Below are 23241 nucleotides of genomic sequence, written 5' to 3'. Positions count from 1 at the left end.
CCTAACAGCTCATCATTCTGGGTTGCTCTCCTGAATGTAGAGCTCTCTGTGCTGACTCAGACCTCAGGAGAGTCTGTCTGTTCGACGTAGACCTTTTGACACCAAGACGCAGAGACAAATCGATGCCTCGCTTTGAGACGGGGCAGAGCTTTTTCTGGCAGGCGTTAGTATTTTGGAGTTCACAGCTGACTGTTTGTGCAGTCAAGAGGCAGAGCGGCTTTTTTTTTTTTTCTTTTTTACCCTCCTAAACCGAGCACTCATCAAAGCTGCGGTTCATCAGCTCTCACTGACTGTGAAACTCTACTGCCACCCAGTGTTGAACTGACGATACTGTTGCATCCTAAATAGTAGTCACACACACCCTTTGCTTTAGCAGGGTCCCAAATCCATACTACACACTACTGCTAAGCAGGTTTGAGTGTGTGTGTTCAGTGGAAGCGCGATGTGGACACTATTCTCCAACAATAGAGGAGCTGCTCACAGCTGGAAAGAATTCATGGTGGATGGTGATGAAACGGTTTGAAGAACACCTTAAAAACAAATAATAATTCTGTTTCTTTTGATTCATTGGCAGTGGCATTTTATAGTCTCAGTTGGATCAAATGACTGAAGAATCTTGTATAAAACTGCGAAGCATATTGATATCTTGTAAGAATACTACACTCTAAATATTTGTTTACACTGCTCACAGGCAGTATGTTGTATGGTATTGAGACACAGCTGAAGAAAAGGTAGATGCAGCATCACAACATTATAACCTTCACTGCATTAGTTTTATCTTAGCGTGCTGATTAAAGTGACAACTGAGTATATTTCTATAATTTGCCAGAAGAGCATCCTGCACAGAAAAAACTACATTTTCTTGAAAGATTTATGATATCAATTAACTTCAGATTCAATTGTTGCCGTGAATACATCGGTCTTGACTGATTTCAAATTCTTTCATATTTACAAAAAAACCCAATTGGTGGTTTGATGCCCAGCCCAGAGTCCCTGAGCAAGAAGCTGAACCCCAAATTACTCCCAATGTATAACATCGTTTGAGAAAACTGAAAGCTTCTTTGGAAAAAATAATTTTCCAAATTAATGTAATGTAATCCCTAATTTTGTAAGTAATAATTTTTAACATAATCAAGCGACTTAGTGGGCAGACATAATTACCAGGCTCAACACGCCACCTCATCACAGTATTGAAAAATGTAAATGGGTCTGTTCAGTCCTGGGGTTTCCCTAAAGCTCCATCCGTGAAAAAATTCAACTTCAGCGAATTGAGCAAAAATGAAGTGAGCAGGTACACGAGTCAAAGCCCAGATCGAAGTAATTATGAAGAATTTTCTCGCAGGCAAAGCAAGCGACAAATATTGAGGACAGCATATTTTTAATTAAATTGAATTTTTCCCCATCACTGGAAATCTGCTTTCTTTTTATGAGAAAGTTTGCTGTTTGAAAGTTAGTAGAAAAGTTTTATGCACGATTTATCATCCTGAATATTAAATATAATTAGAAATACTTTTTTGTTTTTCACACTGAAATAAGTGCGGAGGTTCACAGTTTCTGTTGTGTAGCATGAGTGCGTGACTGTTGATAGAGGGTATTTTTACAGCTGGTGATGACTGTGTGACTCAGTAACTGGCTGAGCTGCAAACACCATGTTGACTCATGTAATTACATTGTACACATCCACATAGTAAAAAATAACACGTTTTCCTTCCACACAGTTAGTGAAGTATCATGACTAAAACATTCATTAGGAAACATACACTTATTACACATCTGCACACAATCAAGCCGGAAAAGTTAAAAAAAAAAAAAATGATTATGAAACATTAACTGGAAATAGTAATTCATTGTGTGAAGCAGGCGATCAGAAGTGCAGTTTGTTTAGCAGCTGACATTCCTCCATGGATTGTTGCTGTTTTCAGCAGTTTATCTTGGGCGTTAGACCACTTTGTTGACTATAGAGCCTAACTGGTCTATCTGGCACTCCACCACGTCTCCTTTCTGAAAGAAAAAAAACAGTTAAACACCCCGTTAAAATACTCCTTTAATATCTATTAAAATTGTGTTTTGGATGAAGTGAAAGTAAAACCGGAGCTACAGACACATGAATGTGAGCAAATCAGCTCGACAATTTTTAATGTTAATTAGTTTCATGCATGAAATCACCTTGAGAAAGACGGGTGGCGTCCTGAATACACCCACGCCTGGAGGGGTGCCCGTCAGGAACACATCTCCTGGAGATAATGTCACAAACCTGACAGAGGAGGAAAAAAAACACACAGTAGAGGCCCTGACTCAGGAGCAGGAAAGAGACAGAGTGATATACATTAGCATAAAGATTCGAGGACTTGCTATCAAATGTGGAAAGAATGGCGTTGTCACCAGTGAGTCAGGGCAGAAAGCGAGAGGCTTTTCCATCCAAGAATCTCAGATCAGATCAGTGAACGCCCCCATTTGGCCGGAAAGCTTTAGGGTAAAAGGGTGCCAGCCGTGGCAGATAAGTCTTTGCTGAATCATGTAATTTCAGCTTCAAGTCAGTCACGAAACAGAGCCCATTTGCTCGCACAGTCCCCTTTTTCTTGGATTCATTTCTGTCACAATTCAAATTGCATTATTTCTTAAATGGAAACTGCACTCTCAGCGCGAGTTACTGAAGCGGAAAAATGTAAAAGCTCTGTATTTATTATGTAAATCTGTACTTAAAACATGCAGTGTCTCTGTAGAGTTCTCATGCACAGACACCATCATCATGAGCAGTGACGGTGAGTGGACATACTTGGAGACCCAGGCGACCAGCGCGGCTGTCTTGAAGATCATCTGATCAGTGTTGCTGCTCTGGACTGTGTCTCCGTTGACCAGGCAGCGGATGCCCAGGTTGTGAGGGTCTGGAGGGGGAATGATACAAAAAGCAGGACAGCTGATATTCCTGTTTGTGGCTGTAGACCTCGACTTATTACATGACGACCCCTCAAGAAGGTGAATGGACATAGTCACACATGAAAATAGAAGAAACAGAAATAAAGTACCCAGTAATGTGCAAATATATGACAATAAAGAAGAAAATGATGAATAAATATGCAAACAAGAACACTCTGCAATAGTTACTTAAAAGAAGCTGTTATTTAAACAATTTGATTATTTGATATACATTGTGTTGAATCATTTTTCAAGTTTAGCAGTGCTTGGATTAATGCTGTAATATCATTTAATTAATCTGTTGTCACTTATTGGACCAAGAACATTTTCATTTTCTTGTCCTTAAACACTCACTTGTTTCTGTGACTTCACCAAACTCCCTCAGCTGCACAGCTGCTTTCACTTTACAGAAACGTTGTACAAAAATACAATAAAGGACTTCCCACTGTGATGCTAGACTTAGAGAAATATTATAACCTACAGTGGGTGATGCTCCACTGTCTGGTGTTGTAACAGGATGATACTGGACTGACCTGCATTCAGACCTGAAATGTATAAATTACTGGGCGGAAATACGCCAAGGAAATCATAAAATCTAAAGCTATGATGACGATATGGTGAATAGAAATTTAATTTTGTTTGGTATATTTACTACTGTGAGGGAAGGCAGAGAATCTGTGCAGGATTCAGCAACAACCATTTGTGAATTTCATTTGTAACCAAGATAAAAAAAAATTTTTTTTTCTCCAAACACAAATCCATTCTTAAACAGTCTGTAGTTATTAAACTGAGGGTTATTATTGACGTCATCATGCAAGTCCTGAAGATCCAGAAGACTGTGTTAACTTGAAATTGAAAGTATTCTGAATTGATATCTCTGTGACTGTGCCACAAATATAATAGCCCACGTTCACCAAGAATATTTTTAACCATAGAAATCCATTTCGACTGATATCCACCATTATCATTCAGTTGTGTCTGCCCTGCTGTTCCAATCAGCTAAAGAAAGCAACACTTCTCACTGAATTGCAGCTTGTTAACTGAGCGAGGCTGCTGACGGACAAATCACAGATAACTGCAGGATTCACCAGACTGCCTTTAATTCCCCTCTCTGTCTCGCTCTCCCCGCTGTGGTTTCTTGTTCCCTCTCACCGTTCACAGCGTCGGTAGTTACTAAGGCAGGGCCGAGAGGACAGAAGCTGTCAAACGTTTTTCCCAGCAGCCACTGCTTCCCGTTGCGCTTCATCTGCCAGTCACGCGCGCTGACGTCATTGGCCACAGTGAAGCCAGCCACATAGGAGAGAGCATCTTCCTCCTGAACAACAAGAGGAGTGGAAATGGAGTCTGAGTAGATGCTTCAACGGAATATCAAAGCAACACAGACATCAGAGCCGATGTTTTTCTCACCTTGATGTGTTTTCCTCGCCGTCTAATCACAAAGGCCAGCTCCACCTCCCAGTCCACTTCCTTCAGACAGACAAAAGACCAAGATGAAGCAAACAGAACATGAAAAAGAGCCAGAGCTGTGTCCCAAATCCAAACTACACACTGATCCTTAAAAGGTTTTTAGTGTGTTCACAAAAGGAGAAAGATACTCACAACAGTCAGTATGCATTTAAAAAAATGCTTGATTTTTGCTGTTGATTATTGTTCCTTATTGATATTCAATACCACACATGTTGTATCTTCTCCCATTAGTATAAACACTAAAGTATGATTCTTGGTCAATTAAATATAAAAACAGTGTGTCCTGTACTTTATGAAGTACAATTAGTATGTGGTGATGATAGTGACACGTCTTGATAGTGTCTTATAGTGCTCATCCTTTTCTATAAGGAAAAAAAAGATCTTGCACAAAAAATGGGATTTATTATAGTGCAGATGAATTTATCTCAGGAATTTTCTTACACAAATTTGACTTGACTCTTACTTCAATTAAAAAAAAAATAAGATGAAGTTCAATCTCAAACAACAGGCTAAATTTAGGGTGTCTTGGTCAGATCTCTCAAAGTCTTCTATAACTTTACTTTGACAACACTGATTCTTTTCATTTGCCCAGACATTACGATGCACAATTACATTCACACACTGTTAAAGCCGGAGTAAAAACTCTCAGGATTTCTTTTGATCCCAGCTCAGTGTCAAATCTCTGTTCGAATGCTGCTGCATCCTGTTGAATTAACGAAGGAACACTGTAAAATGTAGAAACTTAAACCTTAAGATTAAAAAATAAAAAGAAAGTCATCCATGCTTTCATTACATCACGTCAAATGTCCAAAACTTTGTTGTGGTGCCCTCCCTGTGACCGCTGATTTTTTAAGAAAGTGTTAAAAACAATTAGATTTCTTTGGCTTTTTCTTGATTTTATAACTTCTACTTCGTGGGTCGTGTACTAATTTCTCTTTGTTTTTATGTATTGTCTTCACTCCCCCTTCAAAACACAGTTTGACCTTTTTGAAGTGACAACATTTCCTTCTTTGCTCTCACCTGGCTCTCTGGGGGCAGTGTAATGTCATCGTACGGCCCTGTGATGGCGCTGGGGAACTTGCTGAAGATGATCGGTTCTTTGGGGATCGGAGCATTCTGCTCCAGGCAGTGGTCGCGGTAGTTCATACCCACACACACCACCTTCTCCGGGGCCAACACAGGAGACAGCAGACGGATGTCGGGTCGCTCCAGCACACACTGACCGGACGCCAAGGCTCTGAGGAGGAAGAGGACAACGATGTGTTAGAAAGATCATGGTGGTTTGGGACAGAAGTTGAAGAGGGAGAAGAAGACGATGCTGCTGAAGTTAAAGTTGTAGGAACAAAAAGTCAAAGAAGTACATTTAGGAAGATGTTTCACAAAGAAGACGATTTTAATAAATAATGTTTATTTATCAAGAACAGGAAGTTGTTAATTAAGGAAGGGATGTGGATGTAGGAAAATGGTTTTGCTTGATTTAAGAAGTGATGGTGATATTTTAATATCGGCATGATTTATGACGATAATTAAACTACAATAGGTTGGTGATTTAGAAAGGTGGTGATGATTTAAAACGATAATCCAAGAAGATAATTATTTAGAAAGAGGATGAGGATTTAGAAAAAAAATGATCTAAGCAAGAAGGTTGTAGATTTAGGACATGACATTTATTTAGGAAAAACATGGTGATTTAAGAAGATTCTGGTAACCATGAAGAGGAATATAACAGAGATTATGTTGAGGAGGAGGAAGACAATGATCTGGAAGCAAGAGAGAGCATAATGAGGGAAGATGATGATTGATGAGGATCATTTAGAAAGAAAAGACTGATGTGTGATACCTCTGTGCACACTCCAGACCCTTGTCTCCCAGCTCCAGCAGCTCTCTCATGGTTGAGGGCATGGACGGGTCAAACGCCTTCAGATCCACCACACCGAGCCCTTCGCCTTGCTCCACTCCCACTCTGATGCCTCCGTCACCATGGCGATGAAACTGCACCAGACGCATGGCTGCACCACTCAGGCCTCGGCTCTGTGGGGTTGTGGTTTGGCTTAGACAGAGTAAACTCCTGAAGATGCAAGAGGAGCGAAGAGGAAGTCTCATCTAATGAGGACAAAAGAAACGAAAGTAATGAAGAAGACAGATAGCAGGTGATGACAGGTGACAGACAAACAGACACAAAATAGAGATGAAACAAAAAGCAAATGAGAGTTCTTTCTCTGAGGGCGTCTTAAAGACTGATTTTCTCCCTTACTTTTTCTTTTCTTCAAGTAGTTAGATGTCATCAAATATTGTGAAGTCACACTTCACACAGCCTCACATTTAAGATGCTGGAGCTGGATAAAGTTTTGCAGTTTTATAAATAAATTAGTTTGATTGATTATCAAAAAATGTTCTGTTTCAATTTATTATTATTATCATTTCTGCACTGGTCCTGCTGTCACATTATTGACCCGTCCATGTCTTTATGTGCCACACTGGGCTTTTCTTTAAACAAAAACTCCATTGTTAACTTCATTGTGAAAATGTCTGTTATTTCAAAGGCTTACTGGGGAAATCATTGTCTAAAGGAAAATGTCGAACTTGCAGAAGTCATAAAATCACGAGCCAAGTGAGAACAAAGTCATAATGTGAACTGTGAACTGTTTTATGTCCTAAAGTAGTTTAGGAAGAAGCTGCGAAAATAAGTACCCATTATGTCAGCAAGTCTTCCACACGATGTACAATTATCATTGACTATCACTTGATTACAGAGCTGTAAATCATGAGCTCGATAAGAAAAGCATGAACACGGTAGCTGGTAACTTCTGCCTACCTGTAGCTCGAGCTGTAGCTTTGTAGCAATGACTCTTATCTCAGATAAAATGCCATAATAACTGTGACGGTTGCCAGTTCTCTCCTGGCCTTTGCACTGTCTCTAGTTAAAACTCACCTCTCCGGTTCTGCACAGAATTCATTACTTTTAACTGCTTCCGGTTTGTGTTTGTAGTCCACGAAGTCAGACCTGTCAGAAACGAGACAAATTACTGAACCGACACAAATGGCAAAGCGTGCTCGTGATATTTATTATATTATGTTTAACAATACATAATACACTGCTAATATGTTCCTCTTAATGCGGCTTTTTATGTTTTTTAATCAGTTTAAGAAACTACAATTCCCGAGTGTAGCCTTTAAGGAGCCTTAAAATGCAGTGGGAATTTTAGCAAGGTACAAGTACCTCAAAACTGTACTTAAGTATAGTACTTGAGTAAATGTATTTTGTTGCTTTGCTCTACTGCTAATTGATGTTATTTGAGACAAAAAGCCCCTTAAATCAGAGTAAAGTAGCATTTTACGGCTAGGGTGTTTCGTATTAACGAGTTAGGATAAGGCCGCGAAGGCAGCACGAGTGCAACTTAACGGATCATGTGATCAACCGGGGAAGAGTGTAGGCAGGATCCGTAGTCCCCGGGTCTCTGATTGCCTCTTTCACCCCGAAGACAGCGGAGGAAGAGAAGCAAAATGTGCACCAGGTGAGACAAATGGCTGTTTGTATTTTAAACGGTTTTCGTGTTGCCTTCACGGGTTTCTAACGTGCTGCTTTACGTTTGCATGAAACATCAGACAAAGAGACTCAGAGAAGGTTTTTTTTAATTTTAATACGCTACTTTAAGCCACAGCTCTATAATGTACGCGTCCGCTGGTTTAATGTAGTCATTTGATTTATCTGTGATCGTGATTCATTTGTTTATTCAATCACAGCTTAAAGCGGAAACATCTGATCCTCTCATATTGCTACAGAAGTGGATTCATTTTCCATTAAAAGGGCCCACACATTCATCTTTTTGCTCAGGTTTCACTTCCAATATTACTATATTTCCTTATATTCACAGGTGTCATATGATCCCGAAAATGTCTGACGAGTGTAAGAAAATCTGTTATAAACAGAAATTCTTTAAGTGAAGAGTAGAGTAAAGTAAATATAAACCATGCAGGAAATACACAAATCAGCCTTTCTTCAAATGTTCATGCACTGTTACGTTTTATTTCATGAACTTAAGTTTTAAAAAAAATGATACCAATAAAACAGTAAGTGTGACATGTACTGAAAGGTTGGGCACCAATTTAAGCAGGATTGGATTGGATTGTTGCACAGGACACATTGCACAGATAAAGGGGAGAATGGACTCGATTATACTCTGGATGCAAATGTCCTGCAGTCAGTTAAGATAGCAAAACTGAAAGCACGCAACAGGGCAATGATCCAAAACATAGTTCTAAATCAACATTGAAAATCTTTGGGTGGATTCGCGATCTGCTGAAGAGATGAAAATTCCTGTTTCAACAATAGAAAAAATGTGGCACACTCGGCACAAAGTCTTCATTGTTGCTGCAGTGAGACAAGAAGTGAACCTGTCACAGCTGAAATCAAAGCAGATCTCAAAGGTCTTGCAGGGTTCGACACTTAATCCACTTTGTTATCTTTAACCTGCATTATAAAAACTGGCTGAGTCCTATTGCATCACTGTCTGAGATAGCCTATCTGTGTCAGGCAGTGCTGCCATTGCATATAGAAGAGGAAATGACACATTCTTTTTGTGTGTTTCTCTCTCCAGTGTCCAGCCTGTGGAATGGACCGCCAACCTCAAGAACCAGAAGTGAGTATACCAGGAAAAATGCTGTGTTTCCTCTTTCTCTGCGAGAGATTGTGCATCCTAACAGACAGTTGCATTAGATGACTAACACATTTTCCTTCTTTTTAGTTTCGATGGCGTCGTCTTGGTCACCCAGAGCCATGACACATTGCCCTCTGAGCTCGAGTGCCTGAAGGCTCCTCTGCAGGACTACAGCTCTGTGAGTATCTGCTCTCCCACCACCTGCAGCCAGTCAACCCCAAAAACCTACAAAAGATTTATTTATCTCACCTGCTCTTCCTTTGTCTCTTTTACACCCAGACTAAACTGACATGCGCTCACACACCAAACGCAGATTACAGCTAGAAATGCACTGTCAAGAATAACACAATATGTTCTCATGTAGGACGGAAAAATCCAGTATTGTCTTTGCATCTGTGCCTTTTCGTAGTGAAAATCTGTGCATTGGGCTGTAAATGTTATGTGTGGACTGTAGTTATTTGTTTTAAATGTTCAAGTTAGGAACACGTGATGTGTCAAATGTCTAGAGTGTGGAAATGAAGTTATTAGAACCGTTTTCTTCAGATATTCCTCCACTGGGTGATTTCACCTGTCAGGCCCCAGCTGTGTCATATAATGTACAACCAGTAACAAGAGATCACAAACAGACACTGCTTCAGTTAAGGGGTTCAAGCTAATCATAAGCCACTGCTCAAGCGGTCTTGTGCTACCACTGTAAACAAAGATGGACAGTGAAGAAGAGATCACTAAGTTTCTATTCTCTCAGGTGTTGTTCTGCTTCCAAATCTCAAAACGAGAGGTGGTATAACATGTGGTTGTGTTTTCTTGTGTGGTGTTACTTCACTTCCAGGTGGACAGCGGTTTGGGGGAGGAGGTGGTGCTCATCAAGGTCCCTGGTCTCCCTGGTAACCGCCTGGTGTTTGCCTCCACCGGCCCTGTAAACCGTGACTACGATGACATCAGGCGCTTCAGTGATGCAGCAGTCAACGGCATCAAGCGGTCAGTGGATGGTGGTTTTTTCCCTCCTTAGTGTCTCATGATGCTGGTTTATCTCCAGAGCTACATCTTAATTCCCTTAATGGCCTCCAATTTGTTGATAATTGGTTTGTAAATTCATTATTCAGTAATCCAGGCTGCGATTTGAATGTTTTATAATTTGGAGAAATGATTTATCAGCTCAAATGTTTTAGAAAAAGTGGAAATTAAATAAATTTCACATCAAACTATGTAGTTTCTGGAAATGATGATAGACGAGTAAACTGTGACTAGTTTTGAAAGACTCTCTTCTCAGAATCTTATCCATGAATCAGACTAAAAGGGGAAATAACAAGTAAATGTTTGACATTTGTGCTTAACTACAATAACAATTATGAGAATCGTTTAAAAATAGATTATTTTTCTGTTGTTTGACAAATCAATTATTATTTACTTAAGAGTTATGTATGTTTGTGGTTGTTTTATTAATCAGACCTACAGATCTGCTATTCTTAATTGGATGGTGAGTGGGATGTTCCCCAAGTTTCTTTCCTGTCTTACTCATCCGTGTGTCCCTGCAGGGCCTTGAAAGCTGGCATGCAGCGCCCCCTGTTGGTCTGCCCTCCACACAAGGACTATAAGAACAGCACCTTGGTGGCTGCCCTCGGGGCCCTTCAGGCTCTCTACATGGTGAGGAAAAAAACTGAACAACTCCTCCTCATCCGGAGCTGACATAGAAGCAGTGTTCACACTTGGCACTTGTTTACCAGTCATGAGAAGTGCCACTTAGCCAATACACAGTATAAACAGTCGTATAATGTGTCCTGTGGCGTGGAGTTTGAATGATGTGGGCATTGACTAGTCTATGGAAAGTCTATGGAAATCACTCACTTTTTACATTCTGTCTTTTCCATAACAGCCCCTTGAAGTGAGGGAGGGGAATGTGAAACCCACTGACTTCAAGGTGTGTGTTCTGGGGCTGTGGGCTGCACAGGAGGCTCAGGGACGGAGGCTGGTGGAGCTAGCTGATGCTCTGGAGAGCGGGAGGTGACTCACAATACCTGATCTCATTTCCTGCAGAGATTTTATCACATCATGTCATTCACTCACCGGTGTGTGTGTGTGTGTGTGTGTGTGTGTGTGTGTGTGTGTGTGTGTGTGTGTGTGTGTGTGTGTGTGTGTGTGTGTGTGTGTGTGTGTGTGTGTGTGTGTCCTCAGACTGGCGTGTCGTGACATCGGTGGCTCCGACCCCGAGCGTATGGCTGCTCCTCGCGCAGCTGATTACGTCCAGGCTCTCTTCAAGGACAGCCCCGTGCAGGTACTAAGAAATATTAAATCATACGATACTCCATATTTTATTTGTGGGAGAAAGTCAACAGTCCTCTATTTTTCCTCCTAAGAAAAAAATAATGTGTAGAAATAATTTTCAGTCACCGTCCAGAGCAACTGTGTGGGTGTTTGGTTCTTCACTGGCACTTTAAACAACATTTTAAGAACGTGCCTGTGTTTATTCACCTGCAGGTGGAAGTGGTGAGCAACCTGAAGACTCTGGAGAAAGAGTATCCCTGTCTGGCTGCAGTCAACCGCTGTGCCAACAGTAAGAGACCAGATTTAGTTTTCATCACATATTAACAAGGCTCTGGACACAGATTTACCAAACTGTTTTTAAAGATGTTTGCATACTCATTCATAGTTTCCTCCTCATACAGGTGTACCGCGTCATCAGGCCAGAGTCATCAGGCTGAAGTACTGTGGAGACGGACCGATCCAGAAGACACTCATGTTGGTGGGAAAGGTGAGAGGGAACTGTCGGACTTCTGTCTGTGAACCACCAAAACATTAAAGGAAAGCTTGACTCTGGAAATAAATATCAAGTCATATATTCACCAAAGTGTCCTTTTAAAACACAAGATAATTTCAGAACAAAATCCCCAAAAGAACATTCATCAAACATCAGCAGATACTCTACGTCACTCTAGGTGATTTGTTGCCGTTAAACTTTAGTTTTCGGACATGTACCGCATCTGTTGAAAACACTTAAACTATGTTGCGCAAGCCACAGTATATGGAGAAATCTGCTATTATGTGTTTTTCTGGAGCTGTGAGTGATGGCTTCATCCACCTATAGTTTAGGGAAAGGTTGGGATTGAACGGTGGTGGTGAACTTGCTGCATGTTTGTTGATTGATTGAAGTTTACCTTGATATCAGTGAGTGATATCCTGCCAGATACCAAATGTGTAGTGTAGTGTAAAGTAATGCACATAGTATCTAGAACAAACAGATGCAAATAATAATTGATTCATCGAACAACAGAAAAATAATCTATTTTTAAACAATTCTTATAATTGTAATAGTTTGTAATTGTATTTCGCTATTTTGTGACATTCTATAGACAAAACACTTAATCTATATATTATTTTCTTGATTAATGGATTATTAGTTAGTTTTGTTTAATTGGTTAACTCTTGTACTGTATCTTTATGTGACTGACTTCTCAATGAATAGAGGTTGGATCTTATGTTGTGTTTCCAGGGCATCACCTACGACACTGGAGGAGCTGACATCAAGGCCGGTGGATTCATGGCTGGGATGCACAGGGACAAGTGCGGAGCTGCTGCCGTAGCTGGCTTCTTCCAGGTGAGTGACCTGAATAGCAAACCCTCAGGGAGATAAAGAAGCTGATCTCTGGGTTTGGCTCAGCGATTTCAAAATAAAAATCTGCCCTTCAGGACTTGTGCCTCTCGGTCAGGAATCAACCCCAGGTAGCTAGGTTACACCTGAGCTTCAGTGACGTGTTTACAGCTCTGCCGCTTCAGTAATGTCCCTCTTGCCTTCTAGATTTTAGCTAAGCTGAAGCCGAAACATCTGAAGGTTATTGGCTCGATGGCCATGGTGAGGAACAGTGTGGGTTCAGGTCAGTTTAATCCACGTTTTTCCATTATTTGTATTTATGCTGTTTTTTTTTTTACTTCTCTCAGCGAGGCCTGTGTTACAGCTCTCTCTCCCTCAGCTGACTGTGCATGCGTGTATCTTCTCAGACTGCTACGTGGCCGATGAACTGGTGGTTTCCCGTGCGGGTCGTAGAGTGAGAGTGGGGAACACCGATGCCGAGGGACGTATGGTGATGGTCGACCTGCTCTGTGAGATGAAGGAGAAGGTCAGAACATCTCATTATAATTACTTCTTACAGTCTAACCCCCTTTTCTGCGCTTACATCCCTCCTCTTTTTTGTAACGACATTTTATTATGCTTTTCAACACAGACGTCCCCAACAATATCAATGATACACTATGGCCATGTGAATTAAACACTTGACTTAGATCCATGATATATGGTTTACATAGCACATGACATACTACAACCTACATCTTCCCACCTCCATGTGACATTTTAAACACATTTCTGTCAAACTTTGATTCATCCTGGAAATCTCTCTTCAAAAATTACCATATTTGTTTATATGTTGTTTCATCTACTTTAAGATGTTGTACATATTCTGAACTTGAGTTACAAGCAAGGTGAAGTTCAGCCAATCCATGACCAAGAATAGTTTTCTTTCGTTTACTAAGGAGGTCCCTTGTCCTTCTGATCATGTCATCTGTTTCTGCAGGCAGTATGTGAGACTTCTCCTGAGCTGTTTACTATCGCCACTCTGACTGGTCACGCCATCAGAGCCATGGGACCCAACTACTCTGTAAGTACTGTTCAAGCACAGACAATTACTGCGTTTTACTGAGAGATGTTGATATTTAAACATCAAAAAATCCGCTGCTGTAGAGTTCAGTTTAAAATTTCTCGTTGTAGATCATCATGGATAATGGGCCAGCCCATCGCAGCGGGAATGCTGCTCAGTGGCAGAAAGGTAAGAGAAGAGTACATTTTATTGTGAAAGTTCATATATCGCCTTGGAAACTAAATAGTGTTTAAATATATCAAGGTCCACTTTTTAGGAGTTGTCTCAGTTGTTGTAATAACTGACAACTGAGAAACCTCCATCTATTGAAGACTTTGAAATGTGGTAGAAAGCACTGGGAAAAGCGTTTGAGTAATCCTTTAAATTAAAATTATTTTGTCAAACTACACGAAAAAAAAGTTACAAAGCAAAATGTGACTTGAATGGAAACACCTGTGTTCATTCATTTGAACCAGAATCCATCAATTGATTTTTTGATTGTTGGCAAATTTATTTAGGTTAATGACAAATTGATTATCAAATATTTGTTACTTCTTCTCCAATGCAAAGAGTTGCAAGCTGCTCTCTGTTTAATATCATTATAAACAGAACCACTTTAAGACATACAGAATATTTGGTAATTTAGTATCTTGTTTTATTCATTTTTATAAATGTCACAGCTTTTGATTTTTTGAGAGGATTTTAATTAGAAATTATTAGCTGATAATAAAAATAAACACTGTTTGCCACTCTAATCTCTAAGACTATTGAAGTTGCATTCAAAGCAGACCACATGACACAGTGTCGACACGTCATAGCAGAAGTATGTTTTTATACCTCAGCAAAAAAAATAACCATTTGACCAAAGAGAGGTGTCACTCTCTCAGCTCTGCCTCCATGTTTAAAGACAGAGCTGTAAGACTCTGTTTAATAGTGGTTCATTTTTATAATAAAACTATTATTGACTAAAATATTCATAATGGCAGCAGTGAGATGAATCGTACCGTTTCATCATGTTCTTGGATTTAATCCCTCCTTACACATGCAGTACCACGGGCTGCCCAGCAGATTTCGCCATTGTGACTGTATCAAATAATACGCTGGCTCAATCCCAGCACAATTTGCTTCATAGACAGATTTCTCTTCCCCATCATCAACTAACACATGGTCTTTGCTCCACTTTTCGTGCAGCTGGAGAGGTGTTGGGCGACGTGTTTGAGGTGTCCAGCATCCGGCGAGAGGACTACGAGTTCCACAAGGGCAAGTCCGAATACGAGGACATTCTGCAGTCCAACAACCTGCCGTCCTCAGCTACACCTCGAGGACATCAGGCCCCTGCAGCTTTCCTCATCATGGCCTCGGGGCTTGACAAGGTGCTCACACGTACTCCGAATAAGTTTTTATTTATCTGCAAATATGCAAAATATAATATGGAAGAAGTGCAGTGATTAACTTGTGTTATTTTCATTTCTGAATTTCCATCGCAGCACGGTGTGGACTCGAACGCACCTCTGCCATACTCCCACATTGACATCGCCGGGTCCAGTGGTCCTTTCCCCGGTGTCCCAACAGGAGCCCCCATCCTCGCCATGGCAACCAACTACATCATGCCTGGTGGTCTCTAAATAGATTCCACAAGTATAAAAAGACTGCGGCATCTGCACTTAAAAACACAAATTTGTAACCGTCCAAATATAAACAAAATCCCTGCCACAACATGTAATGCAAAATGTACAATTTTTCATGTCTGACTTACCCCAATACCTCGGGTTTTTTTCTGGAAGAATTTTCTCTATTTTGTAAGATCTAGTGACATCTGTCCCATCTGTATCGCCCTGTTCCTAAGTGGCCTGAATCCATATATACTCAGGGGTTAAAAGGCAGTACTAAAATATCATCCTTTTAATGTGCGTCTGTATGTGTGTGACAAACCAGCGACGTGGTTGTGTGATCAATGACGCTGTGTGCCAGTCTAACCAAGTACTAATCACTCATCAATAAAACAAATCAGAGCTCATTGTGTTCTTTCCATATAACCTATTTTATACATTTTGAAGTATTTGTACCTCAATTGAGAATTTCCACTTTAACTACAAATGCCACTTTATACTTCTCCTCCACTGCATTTCACATGGAAATTGTACTTTTCACTCCAATACATTTATCTGACAGTTGTAATCATTACTACTACTACTACTACTACTACGTTACTTTGCGAATTAAAAGTTGACATATAAAACAGTCTGAAGCAGTAAGAAATAGCTCGACCTTGACCAACTATATTGAGGGATTCTGCAGATTTCATAAAGTTAAATTCAAGACTTTTTTTATTCTACATAGAAAACAATTCATCATGGTGTTCCATGATACTTGATGGAGAAATGGAGGCAGCAGGTGTGAAAAAGTTTTCTAGTGTTTTCTATTTTGCAGGCCTCACGTTGCAAGAGTTCAGGTCATAAAGACCTTCAGTGTTATACAATGGTTTACTATTTAGCCATTATTATGACTGATAGTGGCCATAAGGAGACACTTCTATCCTCTGTTGCTAGGGTAACCAAGGATTTATAAATAAGGATGTAGAGAAAGACATAAACTTAGAGAATACTGCCCAAATCCAGCTCTAGTCAAGGATGAGCTAATTAGGGGAAAGGACAAGACACATGTAATATTAATTAGGTAAGAGCATGTGAGAATGGTCAGGTTGGATTGACCAGTTTGGGGTAAGATACGGAAAAGTGTTGCAACTTTATATATGAATATATACACCCTATCACACAAAACATCTTCAGGAAATGGTGTGGCACTACTCTGGTTCAATTGCTGTCTTCTGAACTGCCAGTGATAGTCTTTTTTTTTCAGCTCACAAGATTTTTATCACAGCAGGGGCCCCATAGAGGTTAATCTGGCTGTGCTTCCACCACTGCCTGTCAGACATGATTGCCAATTATGGTCAGCCTTATCTCGGATCAGTTTCGTAGCTCATTTAAAAAGGAAACATTATTTCCAAATAATTTCTTGTAAGTTTTCTGTAAAGAACCAAGTAGTTTGGTAGGCTCATTAGCCTACAGGAAAAATAGAGACAAAGATTTGAAAAGTTAATTTTTGTCATTTGTAGGACACTTCAGATTCAGAATCAGATTGTTTAATAGCCAAGGACAGGGGGAATTTTTGTTCAGTACACTGTGTTACACTCTGCAGCACATATACATGTATAGACATTAACAGACAGGTGCATGCATTATCAGACAGACAGCAGACAATCAGGGTAAAGCATGTCAGTTGAGTTAGACTGTATTAGTTTTAGCTTATAAACTGCCAACTAACTGTATATCAATATGAATTATTGTTATAAACAGGACTTATTTACAAGTCATTCAATAATTGTAGGCCGTACACACATTGAATTGCATTTAATGAGTGATGAGTTTGAGGGTCTATATATGTAGGTAGTAACACCTTGAAAAAATATAAATATACATGTATTTTGGTGAAATTGAGTCAAACACAATTTCCACGGTTTGCACAATTGTCCTCTCCAACATGGCTGGAATCAATGTCAATTCGTTTTAGCGGTCGGGAGGTAGGAACAAGTAGGCGGAAGTGACGCAGTGACGCCGAATCATTAAAACCCGACGTTAGCGCGCGCTTGCAGCTCAAACCTTGCCTCTGCAGTGAGAGTGGCGTCTGCGTGCTGCACCTCTGTCAGCTAACAACACACAAAGGCTGAACTTTTTGGGGGACTCTCTCTCAAACACACTCGGTGATAACTTCGAGTTACAGCCTCCAATTTGACGGAGTAACGCCAAAAGCGACCAGAAACTCTTCTTTTGAAGCCTACGCACACGAAAAAAACTCCACTGCAACCATGTTTGAGGCTCGCCTGGTCCAGGGATCCATCCTGAAGAAGGTGCTGGAGGCTCTGAAGGATCTGATCACAGAAGCCTGCTGGGATGTCAGCTCGTCCGGCATCTCCCTGCAGAGCATGGACTCCTCTCACGTCTCCCTGGTACAGCTCACCCTGCGGCACGATGGCTTCGACTCGTACCGGTGCGACAGAAACCTCGCCATGGGAGTCAACCTCAGCAGGTGGAGCAAACATTACCTACAGCTCTTTTAGTCAGAAAACAAATCATGTTTCACGGTCTTTGACACCATTCTGTTGTGTTTTTAGGTTGTAGGCGCACATAGAGCTAAAGTATCTGCTGACTAATAGCTAGTTTGACAGGTCGAGGTTGCCAAAGTTCGGCCACTACTAAAATCGACCGAAAAGTTTGGTTTTGTGAGCCAATTTTATGCCCAATGCAAACCGCTAATGTTGCACACGGTTAAACGATTATTTCGGTATCTTTTTTAGCTGGAACTAATGGTCTGTGTCTAATATCTGAAGCTCACAAAGAAGGTAGCCATCTTGGCAGAGTTGCCCGGGCATGTCTCTGTAGTGCACTGAGCTGTCATCCATAACTCTTTACTGTCAGCTCTCAAATAGACCCGTTTACAAATATGTAATTTACTAATAGATCGAATGGTTTAACTAACAGCTTTTTGTCTTGTGTTGAAATTACGTTTGGCGCAGTTTCGGGGGAAACGTCGGCTACATTGTGATTACGTAGCGACGTCATTTGAGCGCCAAATTCTCTGCAGGGAGGGTTGGCGGGAATAGATTTTTAACCCGGGAACTTCCACTTCCGCCTGTGCTTCACCAGTTTCTGTCCGTGTAACATTACACCGGTTTACTGGATATATCTTTAAGTTAAAACATTTTGGCGTCCATCAAATGTTTTTATGTGACGTAAAAAATGCGGTTATAAATAGAGGGTAAATGATGAATCGATTATTTAATCGACAGATAATTAACCTGCAGGTTTTTTTGGACACAATGCAAAATTCAGTATTCTGATTCCAGCCTCTCAAATTATACCTTTGCAAAGTAGGGCTGCAACCAACGACTGTTTCTATTATCAAGTAATCTGCCAATTATTTTCTTCTCTTCAAAAATGCATAATTTCTTCATATTTGAGATGGTGGAATTTTTGACATTTTTACTTTGAAAATGTCTGAACATCTATTTGGTTATCAAAATTAGTCATCAAGCTCTATCATAAACTAAATAGTCTTGAATACTTGGACTTTTGGGCAAATAAAAATTAATTAATCAGTAGATTAATCAACAATGAAAATCAACCCTACTATTTTCCCTTTTAGGGAATGCTTTTCTTAAACATAAAAATTTGTAAACTTGCTCTTATGTTCACAAAACTCAGTTTACATGTTCAGTGTATAATCTTGCAAAAAAAATCCAAACTAGATTTAGAATAAGAGGTTTATGTGAGCAAGGACACTGAAATGCAAACAGTTGGACATGGGTTATTTTTATGATTGATACATGAATGTGAGGAATGCCCATCACAAGAATTTACAGCTGTATAAACAGAAAAGTAGCACATACTCACATTTGAGAGGCTAGAAACAATATATTTTTCTTCAGGAAATTACTTTTATACAATTAATCAAGAATGTTAATTGTTAATTTTGTTGATTTGGCCAATCCTTCAAATGTTTTGTGGTATTCTGATTGCAATTCTCCTTGATAACATTTACTTTTATGCATATTGGAAGTTATGTTTTTTGAGCATATAACATTTACTGCCTTTTTTTAAAGCATTTTCTGTCCCTTGTGGTTTGTAACTCACCTTTGACTTGTTTTTTCTCTTTTGTCAATCCCATCCAGTATGTCAAAAATCCTGAAGTGTGCAGGAAACGAGGACATCATCACCCTCAGAGCAGAAGACAATGCAGACACTCTCGCCCTTGTGTTTGAGACACTCAGTAAGTTTTTGACTTATTAACAATACAGCAGCACGACATCAACTTGACAGATGTTGTTTAGCTACGTTTCTTCAACATTCATGCCTCATTTATCTCTCTTCACTCTTACAGACCAGGAGAAAGTCTCAGATTATGAGATGAAATTGATGGACCTGGATGTGGAGCAGCTGGGTATTCCAGTAAGTAATCTGTTGCCTGTCCTTGTCCTTTTTTTCTGTCAAACATGTTTTTCATGCACACTGTTCCTGACCTTTCCCCAACTATCTGTCCCTCCAGGAGCAGGAGTACAGCTGTGTGGTGAAGATGCCCTCAGGGGAGTTTGCCCGTATCTGCCGTGACCTGTCCCAGATCGGTGACGCCGTCATGATCTCCTGCGCCAAGGACGGAGTCAAATTCTCTGCCTCAGGAGAGCTGGGAACAGGAAACATCAAGCTGTCCCAGACCAGCAACGTAGACAAAGAGGACGAGGCGGTGAGCATTAATATTAGATTGTGTTAAAATCAGAATAATGTGCACATAACGCTTAGTAGAGCCTGACTGAAAATGAGCAATCCAATCTTATAGGCTGATATCATCTCATCACAGGTGCATTGATATGTGTAAGCTGGCGAGTAAGAAACTGTAGTATAGAGTTGTTTGATAATTTAGAAACAGTAGTGTCATTGCAAAGCTGTTGTAGTTTTTGATAACACTGCAAATACTTGGGTCTCTTTTATTTTTTAAATTGATTAACTAATTTAAAAAAAATCAAAAGTACAATCCACTCGCTGCTTAAAGCTTCTCAGATGCTGATGGTTTCTTCCCTTTCTCTACTATGTGTCATTAATTTAATACAATAAGATTTTTTTTTTTGTCTGTGATGACAGCACCACTTTTAGGACATCAACTTTTGCCAGTTTCAGATTTTTATATATGCTGATTAATTCAAACTAAAATATTCAAAATATTTATTGCTGCCTGTTTGGTTTTCTCCCTAGAACCAAGATTTAAGATCTTGACTTTAAAGCTGAAACTATTAATTGATGATTCAATTGACAGTAGATTAATCTACAAATATTTTTGCTAATCAGTAAAGGTTTTTGAGGGCAATGTGAATCATTCAGTTCCAGTGTTGGTAATATAAACATGTCGGTTTCTACAGTCGATAGTCAAGCAGTACTAAAAGTAACATTATTAGACACCATGATAATGAGCAGTCCTCTACTTTTACTGTTGTGATGGCATATGCAAAAGGTTTGACCGTTCCCCTTCGCTTTCTGATTTTAGGTTACTATTGAGATGAATGAACCCGTCCAGCTGATCTTTGCCCTCAACTACCTGAACTTCTTCACCAAGGCCACGCCACTGTCCAAGACAGTCACCCTCAGCATGTCTGCTGACATCCCCCTCGGTGAGTAAATCTATCCTCTTCTCAAATCGATCTTTTCATTTGGTTTCTCAACATGTTTGCAAAACTTTGTGTGGCCCTAACTTTGATGTTTTTCTTTCCTACAGTGGTGGAGTACAAGATTGCTGACATGGGACACATCAAATACTACTTGGCACCGAAAATCGATGAAGAGGCTTCCTAAGTTGTTTCTAAAAGCCCAAAAGGAAGAATAGAGAAAAGCAGGTGACTGGGACTTGTCCTGAGCGATTGAAGGGCTGAAGTGATCTCATGGTGGTGGATCATCACTCTGTTTGAGGTCTCTGATCTCCTCCTGTCTAATGAGACATTAACAGCAGGGAGGTTTAGTGTCAACTTTTTATAAACAGTCAGCTGTCAGCCGTATGAATGATGCCATCTGTGTGATGTGATAAAGCTTCAGTGCTTTGACTCTGAACAGGTGTTGAGAGCAGCTCGTCGTGCTCCTGACAGTCCCGTGTTAATTCAGCACTTGTTGACTCCCCTTTTGTGTCTCTCTCTCTCTATTTTTGCCCATTTTGGGAAAGCCGATTTCAAGTATCCCATTCCTTGTTGTAGATAACACATTTGTAAATACTTTCTGTGGTTTTCGCACTGTCAGGTCAACCCCAAATGTTTTTGTATTCATTGATTCAGTCCAAAATAAATGATTCAAGTTGTTTCCAATATCTTGTTTGTGTTTTTGACATTTGTGGACAAAAGCTGCACATACAGTAGTTTTAGACTTAAGACATACTCGCACTGTGGGCCTTCAAAGTGTGGAGTCCCCCCCCCTTGTTCTTGTCCCAAAGGTATTTAATGCCACTAGCATTACATCTGTGAGGGTGAATGTACTAAAACATAAATTCTGTATTTTGCCTGTGACCATTTGTTGAATGAAGCCTATCACTGATTTACACTGATTATACTCAAATTTTTATGTATTTAATGTAACCCACCTGTTGACATAAAATTAGCCTTTTTGGCCTTTTAGCCTTATAAAATGTAAACATGAAGTAGTTGTGGTTTCTGAGTTAAGAACTGGTCTGTTGAGCATTAAAAGCCGGTTCATAGGCTTTTTTTCATAGACATTTTGGCTTGTCATAGTAAAGTAAACACAGTTGTTACTTATACTTCCAATATTATTCATGACTGTTGTATTTAAGTGTCCAAGTACGTCAGCATGCACAGTACCAGGAACTGAAGCAGCTGAGTGGAATTCAACCATCATTCATTTTAGTGTTTACATGTGATTTTATTACCATGATGTAAAAAGGGCCCATAATGATAAAGGCCAAGTGTTTGTTTTCCTTATAGGCACTTTCAGAGATCATGTGTTTAGGTTTTGATTTTATTTCCAGTAGGCAGGTCACCACATCACTGGAAGAAGCAGAGCAGCAATACTCTGATAAAAGTAAAGGTCCTGGAGTCAAACTCGTAATTGAAGTACAGAAATAAGAGCAAAATATACTTCAAGTATCAAAGGAAGACAGAAAAATCACCACTGTGACTGATATATGTTACATTATTAGATTGTTATTTCTGATGCATTCGTGCATGTTCAGCAATTTACTGTTGCAGCAGAGATTGCGAGATGAGTAATGGTAAAGGAAGGAAAAAACTTGCAATTACACAATTTGTACTTTTTCCCCTAATCTTTGAGTTCTTTCAGTCTCAAACTGTTACTTATTTTCGTGTTCAGTACCTCCAGGTTGTACTTAAACACAGCACAGGAGTAAATGTCCTGAGATACCTTCTGATAAATGTTTTGAGATCCTTGCTGGAGGCGGTTGCTGCAGCAGTAACCAGATGTGGCCAGTAGGTGGCACCCTTTAGCTACATTTGTTTCTTCCATGGGTGAGAGCAAATTACAGTAACCTGACAGGTCCCATTTGGGGCATAATTTATTCCTCAAGAACAAATTTACTCTTAATTTCCATTTGGCAGTTTTCACAAAAGGATGAAAGGTCTATTAAATGAAAATGGATGTGGTTTTATTTTGTGCTCCTGGATGGAAATCACCCGTCAATCTCTCAACATCAAATTGATAATGTCTTTATACCTACACAACTATTATCCAGTGTCAAGGACGTTTCATTTGCTGTCGCCTCACTGTATATCAATTATTCAACCACCCAGTAGGGATTTTGACGCACAATTCTCTGAACTCAGTTTCACAGAACAGTTAAATCACAGAAGTCATCAGAGTTGTTGGAGTCCAGCAGCTCCAGAGCTTCAGGTCAGTGAGCAAACGGCAGAATACTCACCTGCAGCCAGATACACCTGAGAGACACAAGTGTGTTCGTCTGCTGCTGGTTGTTTACTGCATTGGGCGTAGGTTTCGTTTGGCCACTGTGAGGGC

The 23241-nt window shown here is 40.0% G+C and overlaps 3 protein-coding genes across 4 annotated transcripts; 2 read left to right on the top strand and 1 right to left on the bottom strand.

Moving 5' to 3' along the window:
• Window positions 1–1361: 1361 nt before the first annotated feature.
• Window positions 1362–7323, bottom strand: LOC111237734 (fumarylacetoacetate hydrolase domain-containing protein 2-like). Of its 2 annotated transcripts, none has more exons than XM_022766943.1 (8): window positions 7199–7323; window positions 6224–6486; window positions 5404–5620; window positions 4324–4383; window positions 4069–4231; window positions 2777–2885; window positions 2167–2254; window positions 1362–2001 (listed from the first exon to the last, which is right to left on the bottom strand). In XM_022766943.1, exons 2-8 carry the CDS (start codon window positions 6484–6486, stop codon window positions 1939–1941), a joined length of 963 nt encoding a protein of 320 aa, XP_022622664.1. In that variant the 5' UTR covers window positions 7199–7323; the 3' UTR covers window positions 1362–1938. The 2 variants fall into 2 exon arrangements, with proteins under 2 accessions (XP_022622664.1, XP_022622665.1); XM_022766944.1 differs by having other exon boundaries at window positions 6224–6451.
• A 481-nt stretch (window positions 7324–7804) lies between these two features.
• LOC111237731 (putative aminopeptidase W07G4.4) lies at window positions 7805–15686 on the top strand. Its single transcript, XM_022766939.1, has 16 exons — window positions 7805–7898; window positions 8982–9023; window positions 9129–9219; window positions 9871–10019; window positions 10577–10685; window positions 10915–11042; window positions 11214–11313; window positions 11517–11592; window positions 11705–11790; window positions 12529–12633; window positions 12835–12910; window positions 13035–13153; window positions 13607–13690; window positions 13801–13858; window positions 14861–15042; window positions 15157–15686. The coding sequence occupies exons 1-16, from the start codon at window positions 7888–7890 to the stop codon at window positions 15292–15294; spliced, it is 1554 nt and encodes a 517-aa protein (XP_022622660.1). The 5' UTR covers window positions 7805–7887; the 3' UTR covers window positions 15295–15686.
• A 1627-nt stretch (window positions 15687–17313) lies between these two features.
• pcna (proliferating cell nuclear antigen) lies at window positions 17314–21568 on the top strand. Its single transcript, XM_022766974.1, has 6 exons — window positions 17314–17755; window positions 19398–19495; window positions 19607–19674; window positions 19772–19966; window positions 20762–20885; window positions 20990–21568. The coding sequence occupies exons 1-6, from the start codon at window positions 17535–17537 to the stop codon at window positions 21064–21066; spliced, it is 783 nt and encodes a 260-aa protein (XP_022622695.1). The 5' UTR covers window positions 17314–17534; the 3' UTR covers window positions 21067–21568.
• Window positions 21569–23241: the final 1673 nt, after the last annotated feature.

Source organism: Seriola dumerili, unplaced genomic scaffold, assembly GCF_002260705.1.
Source record: "Seriola dumerili isolate Sdu_G_001 unplaced genomic scaffold, Sdu_1.0 BDQW01001090.1, whole genome shotgun sequence".
NCBI lineage: Eukaryota > Metazoa > Chordata > Actinopteri > Carangiformes > Carangidae > Seriola > Seriola dumerili.
The sequence above is the reverse complement of the archived record's forward strand: the minus strand, read 5'-3'. Positions and strand labels throughout refer to the sequence as shown.

Excerpts from the sequence above, each read along its gene's own strand:
- LOC111237734 (XM_022766943.1), bottom strand. The coding sequence starts at position 6,486 with ATGAGACTTCCTCTTCGCTCCTCTTGCATCTTCAGGAGTTTACTCTGT. Across the intron at positions 2,886-4,068 it reads AACTACCGACGCTGTGAACG|ACCCTCACAACCTGGGCATC; the intron begins GTGAGAGGGAAC and ends TTCCCCCTCCAG. Across the intron at positions 2,002-2,166 it reads CGCCACCCGTCTTTCTCAAG|AAAGGAGACGTGGTGGAGTG; the intron begins GTGATTTCATGC and ends TTTTTCTTTCAG.
- LOC111237731 (XM_022766939.1), top strand. Across the intron at positions 10,686-10,914 it reads CCCTTCAGGCTCTCTACATG|CCCCTTGAAGTGAGGGAGGG; the intron begins GTGAGGAAAAAA and ends TTTCCATAACAG. Across the intron at positions 11,593-11,704 it reads AGTCAACCGCTGTGCCAACA|GTGTACCGCGTCATCAGGCC; the intron begins GTAAGAGACCAG and ends CTCCTCATACAG.
- pcna (XM_022766974.1), top strand. The coding sequence starts at position 17,535 with ATGTTTGAGGCTCGCCTGGTCCAGGGATCCATCCTGAAGAAGGTGCTG. Across the intron at positions 19,675-19,771 it reads TGGAGCAGCTGGGTATTCCA|GAGCAGGAGTACAGCTGTGT; the intron begins GTAAGTAATCTG and ends CTGTCCCTCCAG. Across the intron at positions 20,886-20,989 it reads GTCTGCTGACATCCCCCTCG|TGGTGGAGTACAAGATTGCT; the intron begins GTGAGTAAATCT and ends TCTTTCCTACAG.